This window comes from Cyclopterus lumpus, chromosome 24, assembly GCF_009769545.1.
Source record: "Cyclopterus lumpus isolate fCycLum1 chromosome 24, fCycLum1.pri, whole genome shotgun sequence".
In the NCBI taxonomy this organism is placed as follows: Eukaryota; Metazoa; Chordata; class Actinopteri; order Perciformes; family Cyclopteridae; genus Cyclopterus; species Cyclopterus lumpus.
Genome location: NC_046989.1, coordinates 3,980,552 through 4,000,551, shown reverse-complemented (window position 1 = coordinate 4,000,551; position 20,000 = coordinate 3,980,552). Strand labels below are relative to the sequence as shown.

At 49.1% G+C, this 20,000-nt stretch overlaps 1 protein-coding gene across 1 annotated transcript in view; it reads left to right on the top strand.

Moving 5' to 3' along the window:
* The window catches only part of LOC117727561 (kelch-like protein 29), a 112,293-nt gene that overhangs the window by 81,403 nt on the left and 10,890 nt on the right, over positions 1-20,000 (top strand). Inside the window, exons 10-11 of the mRNA XM_034527934.1 lie at positions 251-431; positions 18,413-18,606. Coding sequence (XP_034383825.1) covers positions 251-431; positions 18,413-18,606 — 375 coding nt within the window. The remainder of the gene's footprint in view (positions 1-250; positions 432-18,412; positions 18,607-20,000) is intronic.

The window sequence follows — 20,000 nt, the reverse complement described above, 5'->3', positions numbered from 1 at the left end:
CCATTTAAGAAGCTGGAGAAAGGAGAGCTTTGCTTTTAACTTGCATTTCAGAAGAAATGTCCGCCCCCATGTTTTCGTACAGATATTAAACTCACGCATTAACTCTTTGTTTTGTAATTAAAACATCAATTTGAATCTGCTGTTCTTGCCTTAAATTCTCTGCCGTGATGATTCCTAAACCTTTGGAATGTTATGTATATATATTTATATACTTGTTAGTCTACAATAACCCTTCTCCTCTGCGTTTCAGGGGGCACGGAGACCGGCCTGATGCTGGCCGACGTGTGGTGCTACATGTCCCTGCTGGACAACTGGAACCTAGTGTCCCGGATGACGGTGCCCCGCTGCAGGCACAACAGCCTGGTGTACGACGGCAAGCTCTACACCATCGGGGGACTGGGCGTATCGGGGAACCTGGACCACGTGGAGAGGTGAGAGTCGCGGACAGCCGGACGGCTTTCTGGATGCTGAGCGATCCAGTGTGAGCGGATGAATCGATATTCGTGTTGCAGAAGTGGTTGGACAGGTCGCAGCTTGCGAGTGTTGTTGTGCAAGCGCCTCTTTTTTGTGCCCGAGTGCAAAGGATTTGCTTTCATAGAGCAGAGCGGCGGCGGCGCGCTGTGTTCCGTCCACTTCAGCGTCGACGCACTCACCGACACTTCATTTGAAGGTTGTCCACTGGGCTTTTTTTTGTTGTTGTTGGAACTCTTTTCGGCATTTTAAAACCCCCCCCCCATGCAAGGGACGGTGTCCTCGTGGAGTCCGATGAATCCCTAGTTGCATAGAACACGAAAAGGGGGACCGTCGAGATTTAATCACTTCACTCACATCGATTGGGTTTTGTTAACGCCGCTCCACATTGTATTCATTTCTTTTTTCTCCCCCTCCTGCTGGAGAGTGAGCTTCAGCCGAGAGAGTGAAAAGCTACCTCCCCCTGCACGGCAGAGCGAGATTAACCAAAGCAATCAAAAGGACATTACTGAGTGTATGAGAGCGGGCCGCTGCCGCTCATTACCTAGCAGCTCAATTGATCTCCGAAGCGGTTCGCAATGCACAACAGTCCTCCAAATGAAACAGCCTAATTTGATATTTCCCCCGTAATGCTGCCATACAGTGTCGTTACGACGATGTTGGGACGGGACGGGGACGGGGGGGGCAGATAGAATATTTGCCCCGTAATGGAAACGCATTTGATTCCTCTGTCTCTGAGCTGCTTAATTTGAGCGCTGCCGCTGCGTCTCGAGCATTCGCGGAGATCGCCGTGTGCGCAATGTTTATTTGTACGCGTTTCTAACGCCGGTGACCTCGTGAGTGTTTTTTTATTTTTTCCGTACGCGACCGTGAAGCTTAAGGTTGTAAAACCGTAACCTACTTTGTCCTCTTCTGCTTCGATATTACGGCTAGCGGTGCACTCTCGAAGGCCGCGGCGGCTTGGGTGGGTGGGTGGGGGGGGGGGGGGGGGGGGGGGGGGTGATTGCATAGCGAACCCTTTGTAATGGAAAGGTCAGGGTCATATTCAACAGCCTCGTGTAAAAGCTAACGGGTCTCTCTCAAACTGTTCGGAGCTAAATTGTCAACGGGCTCGTTTCTAAGCAACCCCCGGCTTTTATTTTGTCAAAACTGAGTCTGATGGTCTAAAGACTCGTTAGTCGTGGAATAAAATACATAAATACATGAATAGTTGTGCTTTTAGAGATGTATAGAGAGAAGGTACGTGTGATATTCTTGGAACTGGTTTTCTCGCCGTATTAAATCCAAAATGACGAGTTTCTTGTGTGTCAAAAGCTTTTTATGATAATGATTACAAAAGCTTTATTCATTGGTTTTCCAATTTCCATTTAAAATGTGTTATGTGGGAAGTTCTTCCTGACAAAATGTGTTGACCGGCCTTGAATGCCTCCACCACTGACTTTGTTGATGAATTGCAGTTTAATCAGCCGGCAGTGGGGAGCTGCACGCACCTTTTTATGGAGATCAGAACATCTAACTATATTTAATGTGAAGAGGGTGACAGCTGTAAGTGGGGGAACGGCGAAAGCACTCCAAAAGGTTGGACGTACTTATTAGCATTTTGCATATTTGAATTCGTATCAGCAACGCTCTCTGCGAAAAAAAAATGCCTGAACTTTTGGGTTGGAATGGAGGAAATTACCCCGACATTGGTAATGTTACATCCTCAATGAGACGCGTCTAGCCTGAGGCATTCAGATATCAGTCCGTATGGGCCTCTTCAGAGAAAGTACATCTTTTCTTTGAGTCTTTGAAGCAGAACTATTGTGGTGGGTTATGCATAATTTACATTCATAGTTTTGTAGAGAATGTACCGCTATGAACAGAGTTGTCTACTTCAAACATGTGTTTTTTTTTATTTTTTAAACGAGGTATTCATTAGGACTGAATGACAATGTGGCCACAAGCGAAACCATAATGCACATTCACACCTTTGGAGCAAATACACCCGCTTGAGGAAACCCTTCTTTTAAAAAGAAAAGAGCTGTTCAACAATCCCACATCACTTCAAGTGTTATTTATCTCTGCGGGAAGGTGAACAGAGGAGATATTAGGTGACAACAAAGACAGCATAATTGGTCATCTTCAAAAAGAAAACATCAGTGAGCCTTTTACTGACGGTATCGCTTGAGTCTTGGACAACGTTGGTACATAAAAGCGAGACGACAAAATAACGCTGGACTTTTGCCTCGTTGGACCGCCGCAGTAAACGTTGACAGTTAGCCACGTGAGTCGCTAATCGAGTGGCGCGTTAGCTAGCTAGTCGCTTCATTTATTAGTCGGTCGAGTTAACGTCAAACACGCTCTTTTCCTAAATCTAAACTAAGTGGTTTTGTTGCCTAAACCTTCGCTTCCTGTCAAGACAGAACTTTATTTTGAAAAGACACTAAACGTGTAAGGATTGGAAACTGACACACCGGCTATGAAACGTCCAAAACTGACGCTAGAGCGGTACCTGTGCACCTCGTATTTGACGAGTTGGTTAGTGAGGACGTTCTGACTACTTTTTTGTAACTGCCTCTCGGCCCGGTATGACCCGAAGCTCATGGTGGCTAATGTTAGCTTCCATCCATCCATCCATTTTCAATACCGCTTATCCTCATTAGGGTCGCGGGGGCCTATCCCAGCTGACATAGGGCGAAGGCAGGGGACACCCTGGACAGGCCGCCAGTCCATCGAGGGCACATGTAGGGACATACAACCATTCACTCTCACATTCACACCTATGGGACATTTAGAGATCAATTAACCTGCAGCATGTCTTTGGACTGTGGGAGGAAGCCGGAGAGCCCGGAGAGAACCCACGCTGCCACGGGGAGAACATGCAAACTCGACACAGAAGGACCGCTCCGACCGGGAATCGAACCCGCGGCCCTCTTGCTGTGAGGCGACAGTGCTAGCCACTACACCACCGTGCAGCCCTAATGTTAGCTTGTGTTAGCTAATGTTAGCTCGTGTTACGTAGTGTTAACTAATGTTAGCTTGTGTTAGGTAGTGTTAACTAATGTTAGCTCGTGCTAGCTAACTTTAGCTTGTGTTAGGTAGTGTTAACTAATGTTAGCTTGTGTTAGGTAGTGTTAACTAATGTTAGCTTGTGCTAGCTAATTTTAGCTGGTGTTAGGTAGTGTTAACTAATGTTAGCTTCTGTTAGCTAGTGTTAGCTCGTGTTACCTAGTGTTAGCTAATGTTAGCAAACTTAAGATTGATTTTGCTGTTGTGTAACTCACATTGTTGATTAAATTAGCTAATGTTCTGACCTATTGTGCTACTGCTACACCACATTTTGACATTCGCCTCCAGTAACTGCCTCCGCGATGTAGCCTCGTTTTTAATTGACGAAGACGCGTAAAAAGGTTATGAGCGCGTCGTCAGAAATCGCTGAAAAAAGGCTCCGGAAATCATTCGGTAACATAATTTATGTTTTAATCCACTGAATATTTTGTTAAGACTGACAAACGGAGGTCTGATTAGTAATATGTTCCAAGATATAATACAGATATTTAAACAGTGTGAAGGAGACAGCAGCGGGGCAGGTTTCGCACCTGAATATGCATGTTTGTGTTGAAGAGGAAGAAAGAGCTATTTCAAGGCTTAAGGAGGATTTTTGACAGTTTTGGAGGTTTGTCAACAACAAGCAGCTGGTCTGTCAAATCAACTCAAAAGGCAGGTGCTATAAATCAAACGCAATCCCAGCGGCTCGGGGGAAGAGCTTGACAGATTAACAACAGCAGTTTATTTAGGACTCATAAACAGGACTTTATGTGATTTAATTCCTTGAATTAGTTTCTCTGTAACAAGAAGCCGCACAAATTACACTATTTATCTTATAATTAAACCCAGCTTGAGAACAATTTTTTTGCCCGTTAAAAACAATCAAACTGATGTATCGTCTTCTTTTAAGTTTTGAACCCTCATTATTATTTCATGTGAACAGCAATGTAACTAAATAAAGGCTTATTATATAACCTCCGCATTGCTCCTGCTCCCACGCACCAGTGCCTGAAGTTTTGCTTCTGCATACATTGAAAGACCTTTTTTTTTTTTCTCTCTCTCTCTCTCCACGTTCAAATTTCACATAACTGAAGAAGGATCACAAGGTCGCATAATGAATCGTTATATTCGTCTCATGGCTGAAAAAAAATAATTTAAAAAACAGCCATTTGTGAACGCATTTCTTCATATCTGCTTTGATAAATTAGCCTCGTTAATTGCTGAGCCTTTCTATTTTGTAGCTAACCACCAGATTTGGCAGGTGTTGCTCTGCTGTGAGATTCAGTTTTGGCTCGACTGCAGCTCGGTATTGTCGGGCCCAAAACTCTAGAAGATAGCAGCAACTCCAACAGGCGAGGCAGCAGGACTAAACCCTGGCCGGTGGAGATAAGGGAACCGTTACTCCAGCCGAGAAGAAGAAAAAAAACGCCGGTCTGAAGCGCAGTTGTAATACAGGAGGCTAATAACATTCAGAAGTCATTAGTCAGTGTCTGTGAATGGCTGCCTCGTTTTGATATGCAGATGGCTGGTGGGGATTTGCGTCTGGAGGCTGGGGGAATGGCATGAAGCGGCGCGACAGCCAGAGTTGATTTGCTCCGCTTGCAGAGTGATTGATGCAGGGGATTGTTTACACGTGCAGCCAAAAATCTTTTTCATTTTTTATTTAGTTTTTTTTCCCCGCGTGCGTCCGCCCGTACTCATTGCTTCTCGAGCATCATTACGTGTCGTGTTAAAAAAACAAACGTGTATATGCCGTAATCGCGCCTCGTGTGTTCGTCCGTCTGCATGCAAGCGGTTCGGCCTCAGTCAAGGTCTCTCACCTCACAGCTCTGGCGCTCCTCATTTGCAGTCCTTCCCGTCTCCCTCGCCGGAGCACCCCATCTCGCCATCCATCTCGCCGAGGGGGGGTTTTTCAAGCTCCTAACCGTGAAATTCACCCACATTCACAATTATTATCTTCAATCAGAGCCCGGAGGATGCAGCCTTTTCTTCAGGAACCGCAGGAGGTCCAAATCTAACACTCAAAAGGCCCGAGCGGACCTTACGGCGGTCTCCGCTCGCCACACTAATCACTGACAGATTTTATTTTTTAGGAGCCCGGGAGCACTTTGAGTTCGGGAGGTTTTGTAACTTGCAATCAGATACCCAGGGCCTGCCTGCTTCCCAGCATGTTGATCCTTTGGCAAAACCAATATGATTGCAGATATTGAATAATTCATGGGTGTCTAATGATGTGTCAATCACAGATGGTTTTTGTTTTATTTATCGCGCGCCATGCACAGGTTTGTGCGTCCTCCCACGCTCTATTGCAAGTTAATATTGCATGAAGACTGTTAGCAACGTGACACCCGAGTACAACAACCAGCGTTTCTCATCAGGGATGTTGTGCTGCTTGGCTAACAAGACTGGAGGAGAGGAGAGCAATTTGCAAAGATCATGTTTTCTGGCCTCTTTTTTTTTTTTTTCTTTCATTTTCTAATGGATTTTCAGAATAAAACGAGCCCTCCGATTGCAGCAGATAAATGCGTGCCCGTAAAAAAGAAAATCTGTGGAGACAGCTCCGTTGTTCATGTGTGGTTTTAACTGCCACATGTGTTGTTGTTGTATAAGCACTTTCTTGGTTGAGTGCCGATTGTAAAAAATTATGTTTTTTCCAAGTGGTCAGCCCTGACTTAATCGTCTCATCAATCCCTGTATTCTTCTCTCAACACTTCTTTTAACTTGAAGTTCTGCTTCGGAGCGGCATTAAAATGCTGTTTCCAGAGTGTTGACTTAGTCCTGACAAAGGAGGCGAATCGTGACCCCTCGAGGACCCTCGAACGGCTCCCGGGAAAACGTCCTCAGCTCGACCGTGACGAAGGACCTACAGCGAGATGGAGAATCCAGCGGGAGGTTTTCATCGCGTTGAAAGCCTTCTGTGGGGCGGCTCCGTGAACTGACAAGTCCCTAAGTACTCGCGGCCCCCCGCGGGGGCGGCGTGCACGCTGGGATGTCAGTCACCCAGAGAAAGGTCCCATCCTGTGGGACGCCAAAGGGGTGCGAGAGAGAGAGAAAGAGACTCCACGTGGCGCTCGCAGAAAGAAGAGGCCACATCTGCCCTTTGAGTCGTGGCGTCCTCGAGCGAGCGCGCTCTGACTGCGCAGGCAGAAGGAGGCGGATGGTTTTCGGTCCATTCAGGCTCACTCGGCCGTGCACTTCTGGATCTTTGCAGACGCACTTCAAAACGCCTGCATGTACACTGCATGCGCGCGTACATGCAGGCAGCTCTGTCACGCACATGCAACCCCCAATACAAATGGAGCGCCCCCCGGGTGGTCGGGGGACCCAGAGAGGGGAGAGAGACGTGTAGCGAGCCAAGAAGAGTTTAGCGGCGTACAAGCCGACGGGAGGAGAGCGTGGATGCTGCAGCCCCCCCACCCCCACCCCCACCCCCCAGGTGAGCCTGTGAGCTCTGCATAAATCGGTCACACTGCGACCGATGGGCTCGTGTGACGACGCCCTCACGCTTCTCTCCACTGCAAGAACGTGCTAATGAGTTGCTGTGCATGTCTTCAATATGTCCGTGTGTGTGTTACCGTGTCGATCCGTTTCCACGTACTAGGTCAGGCGGGGCCTGGGGCTGGTCTCGGAAGGGGGTGGGGGTGGGGGAGGAGGGAGATGTCAGCCGGGGCCCCGGTAGCCCCGCAGCATGGCACTGTGGCCGGGGACAACGAGCTCCCAGAGCCCCCCCCTGCTGAGGCGGTTCTCCCCTGCTGAGCTAATCCTCCGCTCCTTCGGATTAACCAACTTCACAGCACCGGGCCCCTACTGTGCTGTCAAGGCACCGTTTCACCCCCCCCCCCCCCCCACCCCCCCCTGCACTCACATATGCCTTCGATACCCCTCCCTCCTGAAATGTCAGTGTTGATTCTCACGTCGCTCTCTCTCCGACCCGCTCGCTCGTTTTCCTCTCTTTCATCGGTGTTATCCATCACGGTGAACATCAGGGCTGCATCACACTCGGGAGTCAATGCAGTGTCGACATTTTTAAATATAATCTGCTCTTAAACACTTCATTAGCACTAATGCTGACATTATTAGTCAATTCGTAGTTTTGTTGACAGGATTGTTTGACAGGTTATGAGAAAACCTGACTCAAGCTTCTGAAATATGAGGATTAGTCTCATTTATTTACAGACTTTCCCTCCCACCCCTTTTTTTTTTGGACATTTCATAGACTAAACAATTGAAAAAAAAAAAAAAAAAGGTCTGCTGTTCAATGGATTCCTGACAAATATTGGTAGCAGTAACCCTGCATACAGGGCCTCCCAGAATAGAGCAGATTTAATGTTCACTATGATTGAAAACCTCCCTTTCTTCATGCATTTCAAAGTGGATCGGTGAGTGTGTGTGTGTGTGTGTGTGTGTGTGTGTGTGTGGACACGGTGTGTGAGTGATGAAGGAGCCTGAAATCCCACACCGGCCCGGTCCTTGAAGCCCCCTCTTCCTCTTTGATTGGTCGGCCCGTAAGTGGCGTCATTAAAAGAACATCGCTCCACTCGAGGAGTTCATTGAAAACCAGCTGAAACGTTAAAGCGCGTCTCGAGCTCGGGCCTTCGTGATTGTGTGTTGTTTGTGTACAAAGAGTTCATCTCACGTGGAGGAGCTGCTGGGCTGAGACGCTCTCTCTCTGCTCGCCTCCCTCTATCCTCCCCCATGGTTAGCTCTTTTAACCACAATCTCCGGTACCGTCTGTCCCATTGCTCCCTCCGTCTCCTCACAGCGCTGATTAGGTGGGCAGGAGATGACGCGTGTATTTGGGGGGGTGGGGGGAGGGGAGAGGGCCCTGTGAGGCCGGTGATGTTGAATCGGTCTGACACGCTCGAGCGAAGACAGCGTGTCCTCTTCATTGTCTCCTAATAGGGTGCCGAGGTCTAGTAGGTGATGCAAAAAGCGTGTGCGTGGGCCCAATACCATGGGCGAGCACGCGGATGTGAGGGGGTTGGGTGGGTGGACGGGGGGGTAGAGAGAGCTGCATGTGGGGCTCAACAACGGGATGGCACTTTGGGAGAATGTCCGAGCCTTTTACCAAAACGGGCGAGTCACTTTCCTCTCCCATAATAGAATACGTTTTTTATTCTGTCCCACATCGGGGCTGTCAACCCCGTCGTGGATGCAGGATGTCAGGTTGTTGCTGGCTAATTATCAGCGGCTTTGGATGTGACAGATGCCGGCGAGATCGTTGGCAGTCAGCCCCCCCCCACCCCTCAACCCTCAACCCTCAACCCCCCCACCCCCCACCCCTCAACCCTCAACCCCCCCACCCCCCACCCCTCAACCCTCAACCCCTCAACAACTGACCTTTAGAAAGCACAGCACTGGCAAACCGTCACAATATCCAGACACCCGGGGAGCGATTGCACTCAAGGTGGGAGTGTTAGTTTGTTATATATAGGTGTGTGTGTGTGTGTGTGTGTGCGTGTGTGTGTGCCAGTCAGCATTTGGGATCACTTATCACTTATTAATAGGTCCCATTCAGGGGGGAGCCAATAGGAAGCCAGTCCTGCTGAAGACCCTCTTCCTTTCAAATTATTTTCCAACTCATTTATTTATAGAAGAAACCGCTCGCAGTTCTTTCCCTTTTTTTATTCAATTAATTCTCGTGTACTTTATACCTTCCCTAATTTATTTCCTGTCTTTTAAAATGCATTGTACACGTGTTCGCGCATTCAGAACCGACGCGCTGCTCTTTTAGACTTCTTTCCTGTCAGCGTTTGAATACTGAGTAACTCGCACCGTCTATTATGCCTCCCCGAAGACGCACACGCATAAGAACCTTAAGCCATCGCTGAAGCCGCCACATCCACAACTATTTGGAAAACCCCCCCCACACACACACACACACGCACACACACGGTTGCCATCAACACAGGGCTCACGTTGTTAATGAAGCGGGGGGGCTCGGTCTAACATCTCCTGTCTAGTGTTGAGGAGTGCGGAGCAGTAATTGGTGTACGACCTACACCACCGGCAGCACTCGTGTCCCCCTTTCCTACGTGACATTCCCATCCAATTAAATCTGCAGTCCACACACACACACACACACACTTACTCAGAGAGACACTAAAACAGACACTCGCTATTATTCCTAAGTTGCCTCCATCCTGATTTTGTTTCAAGGTGCCTTTTTTTAACTTCGCCCGAGTGTCGTGCAGCGTATCTGGAGTGTATCCTACAGAATGTGTGTGTGTGTGTGTGTGTGTGTGTGTGTGTGTGTGTGTGTGTGTGTGTGTGTGTGTGTGTGTGTGAGTGAGTGTGTGTGGGCATACGGCCACGCACGGATTGTGTGCATCACACACACTTTGAGTGAGTTCATTCGGGGGGGGATTATGGGTAAATCTGTGTGGCCGGTGGAGGGATTTCTCGGTCTCGCTAGGATTAGCTGAAGGTGACACCGAGGTGGCGGGTCCGTGTCCATCTGTGTGTGTCGTCGTCTGGTGTTCGATTGTGTGGCTGCGGGGGGCACTTGTGCGTGGAGTGCACACGTATGTCTGTGTTATTAGCCTGAGATGTGCGGCAATCCATCAGAGTTAATGAGCTGTGTGTGTGTGTGTGTGTGTCTTTTGGCTGACCTTGACTTCAGTCTGTCAAGCGAACGCACTCCGACGGCGCCCACACGGAGAGCGAGACTCCGACAGATCCCCAGATGTCATCGTACATGTGTGTGTGTGTGTGTACCATGACAACAAAACCACTCACGAATGTCATGTGACATTAGCGGCTGCTCCTAAATACTATTTTTTGGGGTGTGCGGCACACAAAATAGTTTGTATGCACGTCTTCTCAAAAAGGAATTCCCTTCCTTATAGGATGCAAATGCCCCAACGAGGAAGGATTTCACCGTCAGACATTGATTAGCAACCCGGGGAGAGAGAACACAGGTACACACAGCTGTCACACGCAGAGCCAATCAGCACGCAGGGAGAGAGAACACAGGTACACACAGCTGTCACACGCAGAGCCAATCAGCACGCAGGGAGAGAGAACACAGGTACACACAGCCGTCACACGCAGAGCCAATCAGCACGCAGGGAGAGAGAACACAGGTACACACAGCTGTCACACGCAGAGCCAATCAGCACGCAGGGAGAGAGAACACAGGTACACACAGCTGTCACACGCAGAGCCAATCAGCAGGCAGGGAGAGAGAACACAGGTACACACAGCTGTCACACGCAGAGCCAATCAGCACGCAGGGAGAGAGAACACAGGTACACACAGCCGTCACACGCAGAGCCAATCAGCACGCAGGGAGAGAGAACACAGGTACACACAGCTGTCACACGCAGAGCCAATCAGCACGCAGGGAGAGAGAACACAGGTACACACAGCTGTCACACGCAGAGCCAATCAGCACGCAGGGAGAGAGAACACAGGTACACACAGCCGTCACACGCAGAGCCAATCAGCACGCAGGGAGAGAGAACACAGGTACACACAGCTGTCACACGCAGAGCCAATCAGCACGCAGGGAGAGAGAACACAGGTACACACAGCTGTCACACGCAGAGCCAATCAGCAGGCAGGGAGAGAGAACACAGGTACACACAGCTGTCACACGCAGAGCCAATCAGCACGCAGGGAGAGAGAACACAGGTACACACAGCCGTCACACGCAGAGCCAATCAGCACGCAGGGAGAGAGAACACAGGTACACACAGCTGCCACACGCAGAGCCAATCAGCACGCAGGGAGAGAGAACACAGGTACACACAGCCGTCACACGCAGAGCCAATCAGCACGCAGGGAGAGAGAACACAGGTACACACAGCTGTCACACGCAGAGCCAATCAGCACGCAGGGAGAGAGAACACAGGTACACACAGCCGTCACACGCAGAGCCAATCAGCACGCAGGGAGAGAGAACACAGGTACACACAGCTGCCACACGCAGAGCCAATCAGCACGCAGGGAGAGAGAACACAGGTACACACAGCTGTCACACGCAGAGCCAATCAGCACGCAGGGAGAGAGAACACAGGTACACACAGCTGTCACACGCAGAGCCAATCAGCACGCAGGGAGAGAGAACACAGGTACACACAGCCGTCACACGCAGAGCCAATCAGCACGCAGGGAGAGAGAACACAGGTACACACAGCTGTCACACGCAGAGCCAATCAGCACGCAGGGAGAGAGAACACAGGTACACACAGCTGTCACACGCAGAGCCAATCAGCACGCAGGGAGAGAGAACACAGGTACACACCGGAAAAAGACATCAGCACATCAATGGAACTGCACATTAGATTCTACGCTGATATGGTAAAAAGGATGTAAAGCGATGTTAACCTCCAGCGTACCTGTTTACTGTTGTTTACTGTTGTTTACTGTTTTTTACCGCATCCTGTTCATGCACTAAACTCTGCAACAAGCCATGATTAAAAGGGACCATATAATACATCACATTGCATTGCAGGCTATAACTTCTTTTTTTTAAATAGCATAATAATAACAACAAGATTTATTATTTGCTTTGTTTCACTATTTTTTTTCTCTCCATAACAAAAAACACAACAATAAGTATGAACAATATCATATGTATGCAAATGTAGATTTATGTCGACTCCAACACTGCAATAAAGTATATGAAAAAGTAAATGAATAATACAAATAAAATAGGGGGCCAGACACAGGTGGCATCAGACTTTTAAGAGGTGATGGCCGGTGCAGCTAAAAAAAAGAAGAAAAAAAAGGGGGGATTTTTAATACAGGACATTAAAATAAAATATAAAAAATGTAGCTTTTGGTTTCAGTCAGTCAGAAATACAGAATCAAAGAACGCCAGAATGTATGCGATTGGTTCACTGGCGTCCACACACCCACAAGTGGAGTGTCAACGGGTACCGTATGTGTGCACGTGTATGTGTGCACGTCATAGTCATGTGACGTCGGTGGTTTGGAGACGGCGTGGAGACGGCCTCACACTTCCTGTGATGAGCGCTGACACACAGACGGCAGCTGACACAACACAGACTCTCACTCCGTCCTCTCGCACCCACGCTCGCTCACACCTCTCCCTCCAAAATGGATTCTCTCTCTCTCTCTCTCTCTCTCTCCCCACCCCCCCCAACCCCCCACCCCGTTGGCCTTTATGTGTCTCTTGTCTGTTTCCCAACTTTGACAGATTCAAATGACTGCAAGCATATTATCACAACTCCCCTTTTTCTGGTTTTCTTTCCTCTTCTTTACCCCGCCTCCCTCCCCCGACGTGTCCTGTCAATCAACCCCCCCCCCCTCCCCGTCCCAGGTGCGAGATAATAGCAAATATGCAAAGAAGTCACAGTTGAATGATTTCAAATGAACGTCCACGGTCGCCGTCGGCAGCTTTTCTTTGTCGAAGCGGCGCCACCCGCAGCCGCTCACATGTGCAGCTGAATTTGCTTTTAAAAATGAATTTCGAGTGCTTTCTTGTTTTATTTAAATTTTTTCTCTTCCCGAGTAGTTTATGACTGTCGAAAAACTGCAATTCCTCACATGGCCACTTGAAGCTGGCTCTGAAAGCGAGTCAATTTCCCATCGACTGCTATGTTAAAAATAACCCGACGTTACGTCAGAAATGTTTACAGCCCGGCACAGAAACACACGCTTTTGGTCTCTATCGCTAATATCCCCGAATAATTGGATAACTGGCCCGTTGGCTATTATATAAAGGCTTAAAGTCACGCATAATGAGGGGGGCGTGGCCACCGTGAGGTGACAGGTGGACAACAGCTCTTCAGGAACCTATGGGTGACGTCCCGGAGACTGTTTATACAGTCTATGGTGCACGTGAGTGTATGTGTGTGTGTGTAGAGATGTTCATGTGTGAGTGAGACAGATAGCTGGAGTGTTGCAGGGATTAATGTGAACGAGTAATTTAAGGGCACGAGTTGCTGCTCCGATGCAATCTGGAGCATCGGTTCCTCTCTGCAGGCTGCTGGTGCCTCGCTTCTTTATTCCCATTGCAGGCTACAACGCTGCCGTGTGAATGTCAATTCGCAGCTGTTTTGATTCTCAAGCATTTTAATTGCCGGTGTCGGGGACCGTGCTGCTATTGTCGGGCGGTAAGTGTTTTGCGTGGCATTCCAGGACGGCTCTTTGGCCTCTTAACGGATCTTTTTTTTTTGTCGGTCGACGAGGTACATCGGTGACTTTTGTCATCTGATGCGAGGCGTTTCTTTTCTTTTCTTTCCTCCTCCTTCCCACCGCCGCTCGCTCTCCTTTCTCACTCTCTATATGCCGTAGTTTGTATCTCGGGAGGGGGGGGGGATGGATACGTGTCAGTAGACCGGCCTCTTATAGCTCATCGTATCTGTGTGAGAGGTACACACTCCTCTGCAGGTCACCGATGCTCCGGGGCTTGATTGCATCATTTTAGGGAGGAGAGATGTGTTCACGGTCAAGAGGTGGAGGGCATGTGGTCAGTTACAGTTCAATCAATTGCATCGCAAGGAAGCGTGTAATGCTCCCTTCACTTCCTGTGTCCCATCATATGAACTCCTCTCCTCTATAGCATCTGGATGCTTCCTCAACACAGCTGTTCCATAAACTGTAGAAAAACAAGACAAGATACACACACATATGCTCCCTGACTCACGAGCCAACGTTACAAAGCGACCCGAGGGGCCGTTTCTGCTTCGTTTCTGCTTCGTTTCTGCTTCGTTTCTGCTTCGTTTCTGCTTCGTTTCTGCTTCGTTTCTCAGCCCGTTTCAGCTCGTTTCTCTACTCGTTTCTCTACTCGTTTCTGCTTCGTTTCTCTACTCGTTTCTGCTTCGTTTCTCAGCCCGTTTCAGCTCATTTCTCTACTCGTTTCTCTACTCGTTTCTCAGCTCGTTTCTCTACTTGTTTCTCTACTTGTTTCTCAGCTCGTTTCTCAGCTCGTTTCTACTTGTTTCTCAGCTCGTTTCTCAGCTCGTTTCTCAGCTCGTTTCAGCTCATTTCTGAGCTTGTTTCTCAGCTCGTTTCTCAGCTCGTTTCTACTTGTTTCTCAGCTCGTTTCTCAGCTCGTTTCTCAGCTCGTTTCAGCTCATTTCTGAGCTTGTTTCTCAGCTCGTTTCTACTCGTTTCTCAGCTCGTTTCTACTCGTTTCTCAGCTCGTTTCTCAGCTCGTTTCTCAGCTCGTTTCAGCTCGTTTCTCAGCTCGTTTCTCAGCTCGTTTCTGAGCTCGTTTCTCAGCTTGTTTCTACTTGTTTCTGAGCTTGTTTCTCAGCTTGTTTCTACTTGTTTCTCAGCTCGTTTCTCAGCTTGTTTCTACTTGTTTCTGAGCTCGTTTCTCAGCTTGTTTCTACTTGTTTCTCAGCTCGTTTCTCAGCTTGTTTCTACTTGTTTCTCAGCTCATTTCTCAGCTTGTCTCTCAGCTTGTTTCTGAGCTTGTTTCTACTCGTTTCTCAGCTCGTTTCAGCTCGTTTCTCAGCTCATTTCTCAGCTTGTCTCTCAGCTCGTCTGCGGTCTCAGCTGTGTTCCAGTATTTTGTTTAAGAGGACAGGAACGTATCTTTTAATCTTTGAACGTGTCAATGAGCCGCGGCGTGGAACCGGGTGAATACGGGGCGCGGCAGTTTATTTTCCGAGTGAAAACCCTTAAACCGGCGTCCCGCTGCCGTAAACACTCACTGAGGCGCGCCTATTAATCCTGCAACGCCCCCCCCCCCCCCCCCCCCCCCCCCGACTGAGTGCGCCAGACATGATAATAAGAGATGTGTTAACGAGATGGAGCACTTTGTTTATTTGGGTGATTTTCGTGGGCAGTTTTGGTGACAATGAAGCGCTCACCCTTTCAGGGCGTTTGTTTCTTTTCTTGTTTTTCGATTATTCTTAAGGGCTTTTTATCGGCTCGTTGAATACCGTGAAAGATGATGATGATGATGATGCGAAGAGCAGCGGGTCGTCGGAGTCAAACATTGGCTCGCGGCCTACGTGGGGCCCACGCTATGAGGGAGCTAGAGGTCGCCCCGAATCTACAGGATCTAAAGGATGGATGCACACGGCTGAGCTGCAAGAAATGATCTTGAAATCTTTGTAATGAGTCTTGCCGGATCATGAAGGTATCAACATACCGATCAATATGTGGTGTGTGTGTGTGTGTGTGTGAAGAAGTCATCCAGGTGAACACACAACCCACCTTGTATTCACCACCTGGTATTCATCCATACACTGGCATATTACGGTCGCATCTAATTCTTCATCTGCGATACGCAGAGAATTGAAAACCTCCCGTCTGTCGTCAACATCAACAAACATGGCAGCTGTGACCGCACGTCTCCACGGGCAGCTGTCACGCTCCACCTGCTCGTGATCCAGCTTCGGGGGGGGGGGGGGTTCTGGTCCCGGATGAGAACCACAGGCCGATCGGAGACGTCGGCACGATAGGTATCGACTTTAAAATATAGCTGAATCGGATTCATGTGCTGTAATTTACATTAAATGGGTTTATTATTCATCCGTGTATTTGGATTCGTGACATTTAAGTCGATGCCTTGCACACAGCTGCTCGGGTACCGGCCCGACACACAAAGCCCAGGTGTCGAGGCGTTGAAGGAGTCTTATAAACCTCCGTGAGCCCGGGTCTTCTCTTCATGCAGAGCGGCGTAAATACTCTAGTTGAAAGCATGGCCTCTTTTCCTTCGTTCACGATCCCTCTCTCTCTCTCTCCCTCCTCACATCTGTTGTTCTTTCCGTCTCGGCTCCCGACATAAAAGAAGCTCCGTCGTCGGCTCTGCTTGCGACCCTCTTTGGGAGATGATTGTCCCCGCGTGGTGAAAGCGAGCCCCATCAGGAGCTCCAGCCCATTACGCGGCGATCGGGCCTTTGTGAATAAACACTTTGTGGGGGGAAGGAATCGATGCAACATGTTGATGGATAAACTCCGAGGAAAGAGAGCTTCAGAGTTGAGAGGAGGGATGTATTCTCCTTCCTCCTGTGCCCTCGGTGATACCACATACATCCACGCTCGGGGGAGTCTCCGTAGCGTCGGTCCTAATGTTCACGCATCACATTAAATGTTTAACAGCGAATCGCACACGTAATGAATTTAATCAGATTCGTGACCTCTGAGACTGAAACGCCGAGTTTTCTTCTGTTCCTCTTTCTTTTTTTTTACCAGGACAGCTGGTGGTTCTGACGGCTTGACATCCGATACCCTTTAAAAATAAGTAATGTCATGAGATGGTGGTGACGTGACTCAAAGTATAGCATGCCATAAAAATGACAAAAGGTCATAGTGTAGTGCGTCATAAAACGTCATAATAGTATAGTGTGCATTTTACTGAGACACGAAATGAGCTATTAAAGTCCCAGAGTTTGTAGATTAATTAAAATAAATGACTGTCATATGTCATACTATAGTAACGCGTCATAAAAGGTTCCAGTATACGTTGTCATTGAAAGTCACAGTTATAGTAAGTCATAAAAGGTCAAAGTACAGTATGTGATAACAAAAAAAATCATAGTAGGTCTTTAAAAATGACAAAAAGTCTTAATTATGTCGTTATGCGTCGTCGCACGTCGTAAAAAGTAATCGTACAGTTTGTCGTAAAAAAAAAGTAAAAGTTTAGTAAGTCGTAAAAAAAAGTCATATAAAGTCATTAGTAACAGTATTTCTTTAAAAACTTAAGTTGTAAAAAAATGACAATGTAAAGTATGTCGTAGAAAAAGTCATCAAACAGCTAAAAAAGAGTGTCTTTAAAAAAAAAAAAATGTCATAAAGATGCGATACAAAAACACGCAGCTCTTGAGCAAAGCCTAAGGGAGTGTGTGTGTGTGTGTGTGTGTGTGTGTGTGTGTGTGTGTGTGTCCTTGTTGAAACACTGCTAATTGGCTCTCTCCAATGTTTCGAGTGTCACCTCTTTCTGCCAGTGGATTTAATAAGCCCCTCCCCCTCAGTCGGCGTTGCCATGAACGTTATATCAGATCCCCGGCGCGAGTTTATTCCCAAAAGGCTAAATTCACTCGTCTCCTTCGCCGCATTTCAGCTCACGGGAAGAGAGAGGGGTTTGAGAGAGCTGGGCGTCTTTTATTCAGCCCAAACGCCACCGGAGAGGCAGCAGTAAAAATATCCTCGCTGAGCGGAGGTCACTGACCTCTGAGGAATCCCTACTTTAATTGGCTTTAAGCGACGGGGTCGGGAGTCCACTTTTACTGTCAGCGTTTTGATATTTAATGCTTTGTTGTCCTGCCGTAGAGGAGTTTCTTTCTTCCCTTCTTCACACCAAAAGAGACGCCCTTGATTAAGGAGGCCGGATGTGTGTGTTTTAATCACAGATGTCCGTTTGAGGCTCTTTAATGAGGCCTTCCTCCAGCTGGAAGAGGCTGCTTTTGATCACGGACACGGGACGGCGGCGCTAACGCGCTACGCTAATGGAGCAAAAAACACACACACACACACACACACACAGGCGTGAATACAAATGTACAGAAATATAACCGCGTAACACTCGACCTCTGACCTGGGCTCCGTCGCATGAAGCCGTTGGGGGAACCTTTCACCACAGATTCGAGGGTGGAACGTCTCTGCCAGAGAGGTCCAGAGCTCGGCTCGCCCCGGCTCCAGAGACTAATGGCTCGCAGCTCGCAAACATATGTCGCTTTGCGTAATTGCTTTTAATTGCTGTCATCGTACGTAATGGCGGTTCTTTTTCATCTTCCCTGGTGGTTGGAGGCGTTCCTGCTAATTGTATCCGTCAGCACCCGCGAGTGTTTCCGTGCACCGTGTGTGTGTGTGTGTGTGTGTGTGTGTACGAAGAGTTTATGAATCATTAGAATTCATGTGATTTTCAAGACTCCCCGTCGTGGATGTGTTCAATGGAAGTTGGAACCGCCTGCATTTATTTATTTTTTTAAAAATTGAAATTCATCCAACTTTTTTTGTGTGTCTTTCTTCCCCGTCGCTGCAGGTACGACACCATCACCAACCAGTGGGAGACGGTGTCTCCTCTTCCCAAGCCGGTGCACTCGGCGGCGGCCACGGTGTGCGGCGGGAAGGTCTACGTGTTTGGCGGCGTGAACGAGGCCGGGCGCTCGGCCGGCGTCCTCCAGTCCTACGTGCCGCGGAGCAACACCTGGAGCTTCATCGAGTCCCCCATGATAGGTAAAAACGACGCCCCCAAAACTGTGGCTCCTCCCACGCGTTGCTTATGCTTCTTTTTTTTCTTTTTTTTTTCCATTTAGCAAGGCAATTAAATGCTCACCAGCTTTAAAGAAAAACAACAACAACATGAATAGTAATGTTTGCTTTTGATTAATAATGTAACGCCGACACTACAAAAGGCGCACGCTGCAACACCACTGTACTCGTTTATATGCATCGACGTCTCATTAGAGAGGCTTTCAGGGGGGGGGGCCCTCCCTTACACGTGCCCGGTTGCCTAGCAACTAGTGTCCTCACAACTCCATCCCCCTCTCCCCCCTGGAGCTTCTTCCGTTACCGTCGACCCCTGTGAATTCCCACGATTGGCATTTGAAGGCAACGCGCCGATGGTTTCATGAGGATGAATCTGCGAGTGCTTCGTGGTCCCTTTGCACAAAAAATATTGACCCTCTTCCATGGCAACGGAGTCGGCCCGGTCGGCGTGTGACCTTCTCCCTATGCGGTTGTTTTTCTCCTTATCGTTCGCATTGGTGCTACCCAGTATTTTTATTATTTTCATTATTCCCGTGTTATTGCTCCACCGTCATAACGAGAAGACCAGAGTTGAGATGATCGGTGGCTTCTGACACGTTATCGGACAAAACTCCTGCAGCCGCGTTCCAGTCGGAGCCACCGGGGACCCCGTGAAGGACTCTGGGACCCCGTGAAGGACTCGGGGACCCCGTGTAAGACTCTGGGACCCCGTGAAGGACTCGGGGACCCCATGTAGGACTCTGGGACCCCGTGTAGGACTCTGGGACCCCGTGAAGGACTCGGGGACCCCGTGTAAGACTCTGGGACCCCGTGAAGGACTCGGGGACCCCATGTAGGACTCTGGGACCCCGTGTAGGACTCTGGGACCCCGTGAAGAACTCGGGGACCCCGTGAAGGACTCGGGGACCCCGTGTAAAACTCTGGGACCCCGTGTAGGACTCTGGGACCCCATGTAGGACTCTGGGACCCCGTGTAGGACTCTGGGACCCCGTGAAGGACTCTGGGACCCCGTGAAGGACTCGGGGACCCCGTGTAAGACTCTGGGACCCCGTGAAGGACTCGGGGACCCCGTGTAAGACTCTGGGACCCCGTGAAGGACTCGGGGACCCCGTGTAAGACTCTGGGACCCCGTGAAGGACTCGGGGACCCCATGTAGGACTCTGGGACCCCGTGTAGGACTCTGGGACCCCGTGAAGGACTCGGGGACCCCGTGAAGGACTCGGGGACCCCGTGTAAAACTCTGGGACCCCGTGTAGGACTCTGGGACCCCGTGAAGGACTCTGGGACCCCGTGTAAGACTCAGGGACCCCGTGAAGGACTCTGGGACCCCGTGAAGGACTCGGGGACCCCGGGTAGGACTC